The sequence below is a fragment of the Monodelphis domestica genome, chromosome 5 (assembly GCF_027887165.1).
Source record: "Monodelphis domestica isolate mMonDom1 chromosome 5, mMonDom1.pri, whole genome shotgun sequence".
NCBI lineage: Eukaryota > Metazoa > Chordata > Mammalia > Didelphimorphia > Didelphidae > Monodelphis > Monodelphis domestica.
The window spans coordinates 86,833,853-86,851,167 of NC_077231.1; the positions used below are offsets into that span (position 1 = coordinate 86,833,853).

The window sequence follows — 17,315 nt, forward strand, 5'->3', positions numbered from 1 at the left end:
ATTGGCATCAGTTTGAGCACAAACAAATTTACTTATAATAGGCAATGTATTCCATTCAGCCTCAAACTCTTATTAGAGCTGCATGACCCTGATCAAATCAATGGTCCTTAATTGCTGCCTGCCTCAGTTTCCTCATCTATAATATGGTGAATTTAAGATGAAATAATCAAATAATAGTAGTTTTTAAAAGCACAGTGGTTGTCATACAGTGTTATTGAAACATTATTATTAGCTCTATATTATTTATATATATATATAATTTTTATATATATTATATTACTATATAATATAATTATAATATATATTTCCTCTGTAATGCCCTTCAGGAGATAATACATTGCAGAACATCAGAGGGTTAGAAAATATATAAGTCTGGAGGGGAACATCAAGTTTATTTAGTACAAAGACCCCATTTTACCGATGAGGTTTGCCCAAAGTCACAGCAGGAGTAAGTATCCAAGTTAGGAATTGAACCCAGGTATACAGTGCCTTCTATTTCTTGAGCTCCTTCCATTTTACCATGTTGTCTCCTGGGTGAAATCTCTCCCCTGGCTTTTTCCTCTCTGGGTGCCTATTTTGGGCTACTTTGGAGCTTGGATTTCCAAGTTATATCTCTTAAATCAGTCTTGTCTCCCTCAGATCACTATATAGGAGGGTAGCCTGCCTAAGTGGTCTGTGTGGCTCCACTGCTTGTTGGTGAAAACGGAATAGTCCTATTGGTCCTGGGATATCCAAATCTGAGATATAGTTTTGTAATTGGATTTTCCCTGGAGTCAGAGTAAATATTAATAACAGAATGCATACAATCTTAGGCTGTGAAGTGAGTACCATGCATTTGCTACCTTGCACACTATGAGTTAATCATGAGAGATCCCTGGACCCCTCCCTCATTCCTTCCTGCAGACAAAGTAGCTGATGTGGTGTGCACCACACAAATGCTAAACCCAAGAGCAGCAGAAGGTCCTGTAGCAACTGACAAACAGCTTTCTAGCACTCAGCCACCCTCAGTTCTAATCTGGCCTCAGATGTTTCCTGACTGTGTGACCCTGTACAAGGCATTTAACCCTCATCGCCAAGTCCTTACCACTATTTTGTATATATAGTATGTATTGTTTCCAAGGCAGAAGAATGTAAGGGTTAAAAACATGCCCTTAACTATACAGGTTAGTAGATGCTGTGACAAGGAAATCACTTTAAAAGACTGATATATATTAATTTAAGTTCACCAAGGAATTCAGCTATGTAATTCCTAAATGAAAACTCAAGTCAGCAGTCAACCTTTTATGGAGTTTAATTACAAACAGGAGGAAGAAAGGTATTAGAGATAGAGAGAGAGAGGGAGAGAGAAAGGGGAGTGAAGGGAATAGGGCTTAAATACCCCTTCTGTTTAGGCTGGGCCAAAAGGCCCAAGCCCTTAGATAGCTGAGGCAAAGAAAAGAGATCAGTCCATATCACTCACGTGACCAAAATGGAGAAACAGTCTCAGGGGCCTCCACCTCCAGCTTCCTTCAGAGCAAGCTTCTCGGAGCACAACCTCTCCAACCAACCACCCCTAGTCCTCAGACCCCGCTATCTTTAAGGAAACCATCCAAGTTCCCTCCCCTCAGTTCTCACATTTACCAATCACTGTCCATGTCTTCCCTGTGCCAATGGAGGCTCTACCTTATCCCAGGACAGCCCAGAGGTCTGTGGCTTTGCACATGTCTGTTGAAGGTCATATTCTCAAATAATTAAATCTTGATCCTTTGCTGCAGCCCTTCCTAAATCCTGTTACCCTGAGTAGGGTGGAGATTGAAATAATTAAATTTTGATCTATGCTGCAGCCCTTTCCATTGTTCAGCAAAAGGTTCCTGTCCTAAAGTAATCTTAAGAAGGGAGGAGGAGGAACCTCCCTTGCCAATGGGGTTCACATTCCAATAGAGTTCCCACTATCAGTATGAAATTTTCCAAGTATGAAATTTCCCAATGGTGAAATTTCCAACATTTATAAGTCTAAGAAATTTTAAGGTTTACAAAGCCCCTGATGATTATTGGGGACTAGTCTCCCCATTGATCATTTAACATAATCATTTTGTAGTTCTAAATTCACTTCTAACTAAAGATATACACAATATTCAATTTTCTAAAACAAATTAGAATAGTGAGAGAGGAAATAGAAAAGAAAAGAAAGCAAAACCAATGTTTTGCTAGGCCTATTGTCAGAAAGCCAAATTAGGGGCAGTCCCCTTTGGCATAAATGTGTACAATTACAATAAATGTTCAATCAAAAGTTCAGTCCAATCAAATCATATCCAAAGTTCATTCTTGATCTTCTTGATGAAGTGTAGGTTTTCAGCATCTTTCTGCAACAGTTCATTCTCTGGATATAAAAGTTTCAAGCTTCTTTCTTGAAGATCTTTTCTCAAACAGAATTAAAATCTTTGAATTTTTTATAACAGTAAAATCTTAAACAAAATTCTTGGATTTTTATAAAAATACAATCTCAAACAAACAAAAAAAATTCAAAAAAATATTCTTAGATTTTAAATTAAAATACAATCCCCCCTGAAGTAAGTATTAATAAATACATCAAGTTTAGCTCAGAATGCAATTTTCAGTTATGGGCTTGTTTGTGTCAATTATCAAAAGAATAGAAAAATAATCAAAAACATAAGAAAAATTCAAAATGGGCCTTGTATAGATCCAGTTTAAAGTAATTTCTATCCCACAAGTATGTAGGACAGGATTTCAGTAATATTTCACTTAGACATTTGTAGCCAAGACTACAGGAAGTTTCCAAAATATAAGAAGAAAAGAATTAGAATTCTATTTTGATGGGGAAATGTCATTCACTCGTCTGATTTTTTTTTCCCTCAGGGATATAGGAAGCCTGCATGATAGTCAAGCTTTGTAATTGTTTGAGTACTTCATGATGATACAATTTATGAGAGTTACACAAAACATTTTTCCCACATATTAATATATATAATTAGATGTAAATTTGGTACTGGCTAAGAAACAGAAAGGAAGATCAGTGGAATAGACTCTGGGAAAGCGACCTCAGCAAGACAGTATACGATAAACCCAAAGATCCCAGCTTTTGGGACAAAAATCCACTATTCGATAAAAACTGCTGGGAAAATTGGAAGACAGTGTGGGAGAGACTAGGAATAGATCAACACCTCACACCCTACACCAAGATAAATTCAAAATGGGTGAGTGACTTAAACATAAAGAAGGAAACCATAAGTAAATTGGGTAAACACAGAATAGTATACATGTCAGACCTTTGGGAGGGGAAAGGCTTTAAAACCAAGCAAGATATAGAAAGAATCACAAAATGTAAAATAAATAATTTTGACTACATCAAACTAAAAAGCTTTTGTACAAACAAAACCAATGTAACTAAAATCAGAAGGTAAACAACAAATTGGGAAAAAATCTTCATAGAAACCTCTGACAAAGGTTTAATTACTCATATTTATAATGAGCTAAATCAATTGTACAAAAAATCAAGCCATTCTCCAATTGATAAATGGGCAAGGGAAATGGATAGGCAGTTCTCAGATAAAGAAATCAAAACTATCAACAAGCACATGAAGAAGTGTTCTACATCTCTAATAATCAGAGAGATGCAAATCAAAACAACTCTGAGGATAAACTATGGGAGTGGAAACACCGAGAAAAAGCAACTGCCTGAATACAGAGGTTGAGGGGACATGACAGAGGATAGACTCTAAATGAACACTCTAATGCAAATACTATCAACAAAGCAATGGGTTCAAATCAAGAAAACATCTAATGCCCAGTGGACTCACGCGTCGGCTATGGGGGGTGGGGAGGAGGAAAAGAAAATGATCTATGTCTTTAACGAATAATGCTTGGAAATGATCAAATAAAATATATTAAAAAAATATTTCTGGCACTACTCAGGTTTAGTCTCTACTCCTTATTTTTATCCCTTTTCCTGGAATCAGAAACAAACATTAATCACAGTCCTATAATATTTTATCAATAAATGGCAGGTTCCCATAGTTTAAAGCTTTGAGGCATATATTGATATTATAGCAAGAGTATATATATATTAACTTGTATTACTGCAGGAAAAAAATAATATTAATATTAATTATGTGTACCTTCAGTACAAATAATGAGAAAAAAATCAAATATTCTGATCAAAAAAGAAAAGAAATAAGAATAATAAGAAAAAAATCAGTAATTCAATATATTCTTGAAAAAACAGCATCCATTTGTCTATGGATTATTATCTCTAATTCATATGATAAGGTAGAGTCACCATTCATATAATAGGATAGAGTCAATCAGTCTCAGCAGAAGATGCTTTCTTCACATGTGAGCCGTGAATCCAAGAGTCCCTTTCTCCAATCTTTATAGATGTTGGAGTAGTTAATAATATTTGGAATGGTCCTTCCCATGAAGGTTGAGTTGCTCCAGTTGGCTTGAAATTCTTGATATAAACTTTATCTCCTGGGTTCAGGTCATGCAGAGAAAAGCCTAATGGTCCAGCTTGTTCTGCAACTCCGGATTCATGAAGTTCACGTAGTTTGTTCTGTAACTCCTGTATATAGGAAGCAATAGTAATATCTCTCCCTAATAGCGATGTATAAGCCAGGGAGAAAGGCTTAGCCTGTATAGGTGGATGTCCAAAAAGCATCTCAAATGGTGAATTATGTAAGTCTCCTCTAGGCCTGCTTCTAAGATAAAATAGGGCCAGAGGGAGAATTTCAGGCCATTTTAAATGGGTCTCAGTGTATAATTTGCCAATCATAGTCTTAAGTTCTTTATTCATCCTCTCCACTTGGCCTGAGCTCTGGGGGTGATATGGAACATGGCATTTTAGAGTTATCCCCAAGCAAGAATATATTTGGTTTAAGACAGAATTGGTAAAATGACTCCCTCTATTGGAGTCAATATGTGCTGGCAGGCCAAAATGAGGAATGATTTCTTTTAAAAGTATCTTTGCAACAAAATCTGCTGTGGCTTGAGTTGTAGGAAATGCTTCCGGCCATCTGGTTAGTTGATCTACAATTACTAGACAAAATTTATAATGTCCAGCCTTTGGCATCGTTATGAAATCTATCTGTAGATGTTCAAAAGGTGTGTAAGCCAGAGGACATCCCCCAAAGGCTTTTCCACAATATGCATGTTGGTTATATGCATGGCAGATAGGGCAGGCTGAACATACTTTAGAGGCTATAGTAGTTATACCAGGGGCTATCCATACTCTCTTGACAGAGTCCACGATGCCCTGGGTGCCATAATGACCATTTTTATGAATAGATTGGCAAATTTGGTTATAGAAACTTCTAGGGAGCAGGGGTTTTCCTTCAGATGACACCCATACTCCATTAAACTGTTTTGCTTTAAATTTTTGTTTCTATTTTTCCACTTCCTTTTCATTATAGGAAAGTGATAAATTTAAATTATCAGTGGTTGTTAATGTTAAAATTAATCCAGGTCCTTCTATGGCTGCTAGTTTTGCAGCGGCATCTGCTCGGTCATTTCCTCTAGAGACAGGGTCAGAGCCACCTGTATGGGAAGAGCAATGAACTACAGCTAGGTCTTTAGGCAGTTTGAGAGCAGAAAGAACTTTATTAATAATTACTGCATTAGCTATGGATTTTCCAGCTGAGGTTAAAAATCCTCTTTGGAGCCATAGCATCCCGACTGAGTGACAAATGCCAAAAGCATACCTAGAATCCGTATAAATTGTTGCCTTTTTATCCTTGGCAATTATACAAGCTTGTTTTAGAGCTATGAGTTCTGCTCCTTGAGCATTAAAGTTAGAAGGTAGTGAAGCTGACCATTCAGTGGCAAATTCTGAGACTAAGGCAGCTCCAGTGTAACGTATGCCATCCCTCATAAAAGAGGAACCATTGGTAAATAAAATCAGATCTGCATTGTCTAAGGGAGTATCCAAGAGATTATCTCAAGGCTTTTCTGCCATGGACACTAATGTTTCACAGTTATGTAATGGTTCTCCAGAAGTGGGTAAATCTGGAAGCAAGGTGGCAGGGTTAAGAGTTGAACAGCGTTTCAAGGTAATATTTTCACTATTTAATGAGGTTATTTCATACCTTGTAATTCTCTGATCCGAGAATGCCTGTGTTCTATGTTTTATCAATAATGCTTCTATCTCATGTGGGCACATTATTGTTAATGGACATCCCAATGCTAAATCAATGGATTTTGTTACTAGTAAGGCTGTAGCAGCGACTCCTCTAAGGCATGGTGGTGCTCCTGCTGCTACTTGGTCTAGTTGGGCAGAATAATAAACAATTGGGTCCTGAGAAGGTCCCAAAGTCTGGGTTAACACACCAGAGGCTAGTCCTCTTCGCTCATGCACATATAAAGTATGGCTTGTTGTAATCTTGTTGTTGAACCCAGGACCTTCTGTCTCTAGGCCTGGCTCTCAATCCACTGAGCCACCCAGCTGTCCCTTAAGATTAAAGGGAAGAAAAAGAAAAACTGCTGATTCCAATTTAACTTAAGGAGAAAAGAGAGGAGAGAAAAAGTTTTTTATACTCATGTGTTCTAGTAGCTGTGTCTTTAAGCCAAGTTTTTTGTTAAAAGGGACTAAGTGGTGAGACGGTAGAGTAAAAAGGCAAGGAATTTCAGAAGTTTATTGAGAGAATTCTTTAGACTCCCGTGTGGTCAGCCACAAATGTGACAAGGAAATCACTTTAAAAGACTGATATATATTAAATTAAGGTCACCAAAGAATTCAGCTATGTAATTCCTAAATGAAAACTCAAGTCAGCAGTCAACCTTTTATGGAGTTTAATTACAAACAGGAGGAAGAAAGGTATTAGAGATAGAGAGAGAGAGGGAGAGAGAAAGGGGAGTGAAGGGAATAGGGCTTAAATACCCCTTCTGTTTAGGCTGGGCCAAAAGGCCCAAGCCCTTAGATAGCTGAGGCAAAGAAAAGAGATCAGTCCATATCACTCACGTGACCAAAATGGAGAAACAGTCTCAGGGGCCTCCACCTCCAGCTTCCTTCAGAGCAAGCTTCTCGGAGCACAACCTCTCCAACCAACCACCCCTAGTCCTCAGACCCCGCTATCTTTAAGGAAACCATCCAAGTTCCCTCCCCTCAGTTCTCACATTTACCAATCACTGTCCATGTCTTCCCTGTGCCAATGGTGGCTCTACCTTATCCCAGGACAGCCCAGAGGTCTGTGGCTTTGCACATGTCTGTTGAAGGTCATATTCTCAAATAATTAAATCTTGATCCTTTGCTTCAGCCCTTCCTAAATCCTGTTACCCTGAGTATGGTGGAGATTGGAATAATTAAATTTTGATCTATGCTGCAGCCTTTTCCATTGTTCAGCAAAATGTTTCTGTCCTAAAGTAATTGTAAGAAGGGAGGAGGAGGAACCTCCCTTGCCAATGGGGTTCACATTCCAATAGAGTTCCCACTATCAGTATGAAATTTTCCAAGTATGAAATTTCCCAATGGTGAAATTTCCAACATTTATAAGTCTAAGAAATTTTAAAGTTTACAATGCCTCCTCTTTGCTTCCTCTCCTGGAGAGTGATTCCTTCCTACTCTTTGCAGAAAACCCAGTGAAATCACCTCCAGAGACTGCAGTGAAGATACCTTTGTGAAGGGCACTTGGCTTCAAGCCTTTGTGGCAATAATGCTCTTTTGATCTCTCTTCCTAGGCATATTATATAGGGCTTCCTCTTTCCCCTGGGAGAAATATTTTCGGTTTGACCAACCAATGTAGGCCAGGATAAGAGCCCTTAATTAAGCCTGACCATCTATTGCATTCCCTGTTCTCATCTGTGCCTTCTTTAGACTTCATTTGGGATGAAACAAGGATATTGGTAAAAATAAAACATGGATCCCTTCAGAAACTTTTCTATGATTGGTAAATTTCTAATCAGAATTGGAGGCAGGTAGCCACCTGCCAAAGATAATGGCCTGTTTTTCTATGGGACCTAGCAAGCCACCATCAGGAGTTTCGGGTAGAGTCTGTCCCAGCCTAGACAAATGGACTTCTAGCCCCTGAGTCTACTGTCCATGTTGCATTAGAGAACTCCTCTATCCCTCCTCTGCCGAGGGTTTACCATTCCTGAGGTTTCATTTTCTGCTTTGTGGCAGTAATTCACTGGTTCATCTTTAGAATCTCAGAGGAACAGGCTTCTTGAGAATTGGTTTGGCCATAGCTTTCAAGTCCCCAAGGATTATTGAATGAAAAGCAGGTTATACTTGAGAAAGAGACTGGACTGAGTCCCACCCATAACTGCAGAATCCCCACTCCAGAGTAGCCAACAAGCATCCCCAGTGCAGCATTTCTAACTTTTTCAGTAAGATTTTACATAGAGGAGAACCCACTACTTTCTGGGGCAGCCTCTCATTTTGGGGCAGTGCTCAGTGGTAGAAAGTGACTTCCTGACACTCAACCTTAATTTCTCTTTGTTCTTTTGCATCTATTGCTTTTGTTCTTCCTCTGGGTAACAAACCAAAATAGTGTTTCCAAGAAAACACTTCCAAAGGAAAACCATTCAAATACTTAGAAAACAACCATCATGTTCCCTTTGAGCCATTACTTCTCTGAGTTAAAGTTCCACAGTTACTTCAACAGATACTTAGTGGATATGGTGTTGAGATGTTTTTTCATTCTGGTTACCCTCATAGGATCAGTTATCTAGAACTTGAAAGGGCCTTGGATTTATCTTGTGCTAATGTCTTATTTCAATGTAAAGGAAACTGAGTCTGAGGATGGACCTTGGTAAACCACTCCAGAGAAGCAGGATGCCCAGACAGTAACAGAGTCAGGCTTATCTCAACATCTGCTGGTGGAGAAACAAGCTCATTTCTGTCTACAGAAGGACCAAGTGATGGTAGAAACAGTGTTCAGCCTTTTTTTCAGAGAACACAGATGCTCCTGGAATCACTCAGAATGCATGTATTCCACAGCCCCACAGTCAGACAGGGGCTCCACTTCTTTGCCTAGCCTAAACAAAGGAACCAAGTAGTCCAGGACTGTCCCTTCACCCTTTGTTAGGAGTATGATGAACACTGCCATGATTGGAGCTCAGATTAGCCCAATTGTACCTTTTTCAAAGGAACCCACTGAGTCCCCACTTCCTAAGAGGGGTCCTCCCTCTGTTGCACCAGTGACTGAATTCAGAACCAGGGACAATGGACAGCTCAGTGGTGTTTCCTCCTTGTCCCCCAGTTCCCCAGAATGGGAGGCCATAGAGTTGGTAGTTTAACTGTTTCATAGCTCAGTACACTCACATCTGGACAGTCTCCCTCAGAGGAGCTTGACTGGCTGTCTTCATGGCAAGTCCTGTGAAAGGGTCCAACCCAGAGCCAGATATTTATACTGCTTTCATCCAAATCTCAATTACTACAAGAACTAGGATCATAGAGTGTGTCTCAAACTTGACATCAACCAGTGAAATACCAGCTATGTCCACCAGAAGCAGCTCCCCAGCTTTTTCTGAAGGAAGAATGGGCATCTATGGCCCTAAGGCTCAGAAGTCACAAGTCTCTCACAACTTCAGCCCGACTTGGCACATGACACTCTTTTCCCTCCAACTCCTATTCCAGTTATTCCTGTAGCCTCTTCCAGTTATACCCATGGCAAAAGAACAGGAGATCTGCTGAAACCGCTACTAGTAACAAACAGACAACTCTGTCTCTTAGCAGCAAAGTCAGACATAATCCTTTCTTCTATGAGCACTGTCACTCGAGCTCCAAGCACTGAGTCAGAAAGCAGCACAAGTCACCCCTTGACCAATTCTTTTTCTGAAGACCCCAAGGTGTCCTTAACCACTGTTTCTGCAGAAAAATCCCGATTAGTCACCTCTATTAAATAGCATCCCTTGACAATCACAGCCCATGGCGGCCAACATACAGAATCAGAGAAAATCTCTCTAATCCCCTTACCCACAGGGGCCACAGCCAGAACTTTTACTGTCAAGGTGACAAACAGTACCTATCCTCAGCAATTTCATTGCTCAGCTCAACACCTGAAGTGAATTCAGTTCTGCCTCCTAGTACAATTCCAGGGGATATCCCAAAGAGTTTAAGGTCATGACTCTGGAGAGACAGGTGGACTACTGTAAAGATTAAAATTTTGGGGAGACTGAAGCAAGATAGAAATTAGTTTATCTCTGCAAGGAATATTATATTTTATGAGGTTTATTGAAGAATAAAATATAAAGAAAACACAAGTAAGAAAAGCACGTGTCTAGGCCCAGAGAGCCTATACACGACCACTCACATCTTGCCTGCTAGGTGGAGAGCCGACCACTCATATCTTGCCTGCTAGGTGGAGAGCCGACCACTCACATCTTGCCTGCTAGGTGGAGAGCCGCATGTGCTCTGAAAAGGAAGTAAAAAAGAAGGCTGAGCCTATTCACAACCAGGTTTAAATACCCCATCTCACTCTTGGCCCAGGTGAGAATTCAGTGAGATTCGAGGGCATTCTGGGGAAGTGGAGCAAGGATTTCTGGGGAATGAAGTCCTGGATTCAAGTCTATTTTTACATTATGCTAAACACAGTGACCACTGCCAATGCTGATTCAGGTTCAAATCCAGCTGCTGGGAACCAGGGTTGAGCTATCTATAACTCAAATTCCATTAGTCACCAAAATTCACAGGGGAGGGACATAGAATCCGTATTATTTTTTCATCCTATACTTTAGTCCAGTGGAACTAATTCAATATCAGCTTCCAATTTGATGCCAGGACTAGGGGACAGCCAATATTCTATGGGTAACATAGGCACAGAGGCCAGCCATTAACTGTGCAATCTCATATCCTCGTATTTATGCAGCACAAACATATGAGTGTGCTGTGGACATTGTCACCCTCAATGGAAAGTAGTCTTTGAGGCCAAGGGTTGTGTCATTTTCCTCTTTGCATCTATAGATTTAAGCACTGAATATTTGTGGATTTGTTTGACAAGGAGACACTGGGGTCTCAGGAAAACAGGCCAAGGAAACAGAGGTTGGACCTCAGACATGTGTCCCATGAAGTGATCTCTTTTAAAACCTGACACCTAGCTTTCTAAGCTCTTGGACTTGGATTTAATCATCTAGGAGGTCTCTTGCAGCTCTAAAAATAATAACTAACATCTATATAATGCTTACTTTGAACCAGTCCCTATGCCAAGTGCTTGGCAAACATCTCATTCAATCCTCGCAACAACCTTTGAAGGTAGGTGCTCTTATAACCCCTATTTTTAGGATGAAGAACTTGAAGCAGTCAGAGTCAAGTGATTTGCCCAGAGTACCAGAAGTAGTAATGTCTGAGGCTAATTTTGAACTCAGGTCTTTCTGACTCTAAGTCCAGTTCTCTGTCCACTGCACTACTTAACTATTGGATCATAGGTAGATTTATTTTCTTCTGTTTCTCTCCTAAACATAGTCTCTCCTCTCATGGCTGTTTTCTCTCCCTACAGGTTATAAACATCAAATGAGCTTCCCTTGCTTCACAAACAGTGAGTATTCTTATCCTGGCACTGAACAGAGGATACAGTTTGTGCATCCTGACCTTGTTCCAATAGCATCTTAGGAAAGAGAAGCTGGGATAGGAGGGCCAAAGAGAGAGAAAGACACAGAAAATCCTGGTTCCTTTCTCATATTTCAATCCCCACATGTCACCCTGTGACCATGTGAAACAGAAATAGTTTCCCTTGTATTTTATAGCCCCTCCCTATGATCATACATGCTTATCTGGTCCATAGTTTTCATTCATGATCTTTCTTCCTCAGTGCCTCAGAGAAAAACCATCACTTTAGCATTCTCTCTGACTTCATCCTCAGTTCCTCTCACTGCAGGTAGCATTCATTTGAATTTTTGATGAATGCTGGTAAATTTTGCTGCATTTTTTATGAAGTTGAAAGCTAGCTACTGGTCCTAGACTCATAAGATGACAGACTTACATCTATAAGTGAACTTCCAGGCTATCTCGTTCAATCTACTCATGATAAAATTAAATAAAAAATTTCCAATGGAAAAAAAGCTATCTTTTCTACCTCCCCTTAAACTATAACTGTAAGAAATACTTATAATCTAATAAAACAAATTATTTCATTAGCCATTTCAAAAGCATATATCCTATTCTGCCCCCTGAATCCAACACCAATCTGTTCAAAAGTATGCTTCATCAATGATTCTCTGGTATTCTGATTAGTCATGGTAGTGATCAGAATACTTAAATCTTTTAAAGTTATTTATTTTTATGATGTTGTTATTGTATACATTGTTCTTCTGGTGCTACTCACAAGTCTCCTCAGGTTTTTCTGAAAATATCTCAAAATTTATTTTTAAGAAAGCCATGATTTTCTGTCTGAAAACTGGTAGTAAGTATCCATTCCAAGGCAGAAAGAATGTTACAAGCTAGGCAACTGGGGTCAAGTGACTTACCCAGAGTCACACAGCCCAGAAGAATTTCAGGCCACACTTGAACCCAGGACCTCATAACTCTAGAGGTGTCTCTCAGTCCATGGAGTTCTTTGTTCCTCTTCCATAATTTCTTATAGCAAAATAATATTTCATCACACTCATGAACATCAGAACTTGTTCAGTCATTCCCCAACTGATGAGAATATCTCCTCAACTTCTATTCTTTAGTATCCATTCATTCCAATCTTTGCCACATTAAAAATGTTTGGAATATATTCCTTAGGATATCTGGTTCTTTTTCTTTGAACTCTTTGGGATATAGATCTAGTAATGATACTTTTTCAGTCAAAGGGCTTACGCATAGTTTCCTGGCATATTTCTAGTTTACTTTCTTAAAATTTGACTCCAATGTACAGCACTGCTCTAACAATAGTATATTAGTAGACCATTTTCTCTATTACCCATATTGGTCCTTTCCCTTTTTTCCAGCATTTCTAATCTTATCGGCTTATGTGAAACATCTAAATTATTTTAATTTTCATTCTATAATTATCAGTTATTTGGACAATTTCTTCACATAGATACAGTTTCTTCATTGAGACTCCCTATTCATAATCTTTGACTAGTATTGGAGAATCAATTTGATTTTTTCAAAATTAAGTTTTTCTGTTATATGTAACAACAGTTTCTAAATTTTTTTTAAAATATATTTTATTTGATCATTTCCAAGCATTATTCGTTAAAGACATAGATCATTTTCTTTTCCTCCCTCCCACCCCCCATAGCCGACGCGTAAGTCCACTGGGCATTAGATGTTTTCTTGATTTGAACCCATTGCTTTGTTAATAGTATTTGCATTAGAGTGCTGTCCCCCTTTTCATCTTTAATGCTGTGAATTTGCTTTTCTTCCTTCCTTTTTTTAATTAGATTGACCAGTACTTTGTCTATTTTGTTTGTTTTTTCAAAGTACCAGCTTCTTGTCTTATTTATTAAATCAATAGTTCTATCACTTTCGATTTTATTAATTTCTCCCTTAATTTTTAGGATTTCTAATTTGGTTTTCTGCTGGGGGTTTTTAATTTGATCGCTTCCGAGTTTTTTCAATTGCATTTCCAATTGATTGATCTCTGCTCTCCCTTGTTTGTTAATATAAGCTCTCAGGGATATGAATTTGCCTCTGATTACCGCTTTGGCTGCATCCCAAAAGGTTTGAAAGGATGTTTCGCCATTGTCATTTTCCTTGATGAAATTATTAATTGTTTCTATGATTTCTTCTTTAACTAAACGGTTTTGGAGTATCATATTGTTTAATTTCCAATTGGTTTTAGATTTGGCTTTCCATGTACCATTACTAATCATTATTTTTATTGCCTTGTGATCTGAGAAGGCTGCATTCATTATTTCTGCTTTTTTGCATTTGTGTGCTATGTTTCTGTGACCTAATGTATGGTTAATTTTTGTGAATGTGCCATGTGGTGCTGAGAAGAAGGTGTATTCCTTTTTATCCCTATTTATTTTTCTCCATATGTCTATTAATTCTAATTTTTCTAAGATTCCATTCACTTCTTTTACCTCTTTCTTATTTATTTTTTGATTTGATTTATCTAAATTTGATAATGGTTGGTTTAAGTCTCCCACTAGTATGGTTTTATTGTCTATTTCTTCCTTCAATTCTCCTAGTTTCTCCATTAGAAATTTGGGTGCTATATTATTTGGTGCATACATGTTGATTAATGATATTTCCTCGTTGTCTACAGTCCCTTTTAACAAAATATAATTACCTTCCCTATCCCTTTTGATCAGGTCTATTTTTGCATTGGCTTTATCAGATATCATGATTACCACTCCTGCCTTCTTTCTATCAGTTGAGGCCCAGAAGGTCTTACTCCATCCTTTAATTCTGACCTTGTGGGTGTCAACCCGCCTCATGTGTGTTTCTTGAAGACAACATATGGTAGGGTTTTGGATTCTAATCCATTCTGCTATTCGTCTACTTTTTATGGGTGAGTTCATCCCATTCACGTTCAAAGTTATGATTGTCATTTGTGGACTCCCTGGCATTTTGATTGCCTTCCCTAATTCTAACCTTTTCTTCTTCGGCTCTACCTTTTAGTCCAGTGATTTACTTTGAATCAGTCCCCTTGTCCCCTCCCTTGATGTTTCCCTTTTTAGTCCCTCCCTTTTTCTTCCCTCCCCCTCCCCCCTCTCTTTAACTCCCTTTTTGTTCTCCCTCTCACCCTCCCCCCTTGGTTTTCCCTTCTCCTTACCCTTGTTTGGTAAGATAGAATTCAAGATCCCAATGGATCTGGATGTTTTTCCCTCTCAGAGTTGATTTCCCTGAGATTGAGGTTTAAGTAACCCCCCCCCCTCTCTTCCTCTCCTTCTTATAGGAGTTTTCTTCCCCTCCCCTTCCCATGTGAATCTTTGTGTGAGAATGATTATTCTATTTGGTCTTTCTTTACCCCCTATTTATACATTACATTTCCCCCACATATTAGTATACGTAGATTGATATAAATGTAGTCCTTATAGAAGAGAGTTTGAGTAAAAGAAGAAGATAACATTTTTCCCCTTCCCTTAATATTTACCTTTTCAGGTATTCCTTGCTCTTTGATTTTCAGTATCAAACTTTCCACAGAGCTCTGGTCTTTTCTTTGCAAAAAGTTGGAAGTCTTCTATTTTGTTGAATGCCCATACTTTCCCTTAGAAGTATATAGTCAGTTTTGCTGGGTAGCTGATTCTTGGTTGGAGACCCAGCTCTCTTGCCTTTCTGAAGATCATGTTCCATGCCTTACGATCATTCAGAGTAGAACTTGCAAGGTCTTGTGTGACCCTGATTGGCATTCCTTTATATCTAAATTGTCTTTTTCTGGCTTCCTGTAGGATTTTTTCTTTTGTTTGATAGCTTTGGAATTTGGCAATTACATTCCTGGGAGTTGTCTTTTGGGGGTTTAGTGTAGAAGGTGTTCTGTGAGCTCTGTCAGTGGCTGTATTGCCCCCTTGTTCTAGAATCTCTGGGCAATTTTCTTTGATTATATCTTGTATCACCATGTCCAGTTTGGTGTTTATTTCTGGCTTTTCTGGGAGTCCAATTATTCTTAAATTATCCCTTCTCCTTCTATTTTCCAGATCTATCACCTTGTCGGTGAGATATTTTATGTTCTCTTCTAATTTCTTGGTGTTTTGGCTTTGCTTTATTAATTCTTGCTCTTTTACACGATCGTTGTCTTCCAGCTGCCTGATTCTGGCCTTTAAAGCCTGCTTTTCCTTTTCAGTTTCATCATAACGGTTTTGTAGATGCGTGAATTTCTTTTGCATTATTTCCAACTTTTCCTCCCAGAAGGCTTCCATCTTTTTGGTCATTTCTGATTCAAATTCTTCATAGGTTTGTGGAGAGTTTCCATTTCCTTTGGAAGGTTTTGGAGCATTTTCTTTTATATTATCTTCTATCTGCTCTGTATTTTGTATTTTGGCTCCATAGAATGTGTCCAAAGTTGCCCCTTTCTTCTTATTTTTCTTGGTATTTTGGGGCTTCTGTGCTTCTGTGGAGTTTGCCATCTCTGAATGTGGAGGATTAGCTTTTCTTATCTCTGTCTGGTGTTCGAGGCTTTAGTCCTGGGCAGATGGTTCTATGAGCTTTCCCTGGGTTAAACTGAATATGCCTCACTGGAACTAGAATGGAAGGGTCGGACCACGTTGCTTTCCGGAAGTTGCCTTCAGAATTGCTGGCCGTGAGGCTGTTTCGTTGGCCTGTGGGGGGATGAGCTGCAGCTTCCCCAAGCTTCGAGGGCAGGGACTTTCACTGAGACTTTGATAGCAGGATCCAGCCCCTGAGGCTGTCTTGCTCCAGGCAGTGACTTTCACTGGGACTCAGATAGAGGGCCCTGAGGGTTGTTGTTCCGAGGACCCTGCTCTCTGAGCCGGGCCTGGCTGCGGCTTCCCGGAGCCTTGGACTCTGCGCTCCTACCCCTGAGGTCCGAGTGATCTCGGGTTCTGGGTTTTGAGGGGAGCCGTACCTTTTGAACCGGGTCCAGGTCCAGGAGGAGGGTTCCCAGGGTCTGGGCTGTTGATCGTTTTGAATTTCGGCGCCTTAGGAGCTTATAGTTTGAGATCGGTCGGGAAGGGTTTTCCGGAGATCTGAGCTTTAGCTTTCTCTAAGCCGCCATCTTAACCGGAAGTCCCCAGTTTCTAAATTTTTTAAGGATCATTGAGACACAAATTCCCCCACCCACTCCCCAATTTTGAAATAGTAAGTAAATAATATGTAGATTTTACATATGTAAATATATAAAAATTTCGCATATTAAACCTTTTATGAAATGAAACTGAAATTAAAAAAAAATATAAGGTGAAAATGCTCCTGTTTTCTTCTGGATTTAGAATTCATCAGTTCTTTTTCCCTGGAAGCAGATGGCATTTTAAAAAATCACGAGTCCTGAGGGAAAGTTTTGGATCATTATATTGCTGAGAAATAACTGTTATTCACAGTTGTTCATTTTACTGCATTACTGTCACTGTCTTCAATGTCCTCCTGGTTCTGTCTATTACCCTATGCTTTAATTGCTGTAAATCTTTCCAGGTTTTTCTGAGTTCCTCCTTTTTTTTTCTTATATTACAATAGTATTCCATAACAATCATATAATATAACTTTGTCATTCCCCAATTGATGGATATCCTTTCATTTGCCAATTATATACACGTCATATCCCCCTAATATCCCCCCAAAAGAGCTGCTTTAAATATTTTTTGCACATATAACTTCTTGCCCCTCCCCCCCTTTTCATCTCTTTGGTAAAGAAACCTAATAATGGTATTACTGGCTCAAAGAGTATGTACTGTTATAGGCCTTTGCCTTTGGGCATAAGTCCAAATTGCACTCTAGAATGGATAAATAAGTTCACATATTCCATAAAAGGGCATTAGTGTCTCAACTTTTCCATTTGCCC

The 17,315-nt window shown here is 39.1% G+C and overlaps 1 protein-coding gene across 2 annotated transcripts in view; it reads left to right on the forward strand.

Annotated features, from left to right (window-relative positions):
• The first annotated feature begins 235 nt into the window (after positions 1 to 235).
• Positions 236 to 17,315, forward strand: part of LOC103100152 (mucin-16-like) — a 55,931-nt gene continuing 38,851 nt past the window's right edge. The window contains exons 1-2 of one of the 2 annotated variants that reach the window (XM_056798717.1): positions 236 to 10,255; positions 10,290 to 11,462. In XM_056798717.1, the coding sequence (XP_056654695.1) occupies positions 11,438 to 11,462 (25 nt within the window). In that variant the 5' untranslated portion in view covers positions 236 to 10,255; positions 10,290 to 11,437. Of the gene's footprint in view, positions 11,463 to 17,315 lie in introns of both variants that reach the window. The other variant, XM_056798718.1, reaches the window with a different exon arrangement.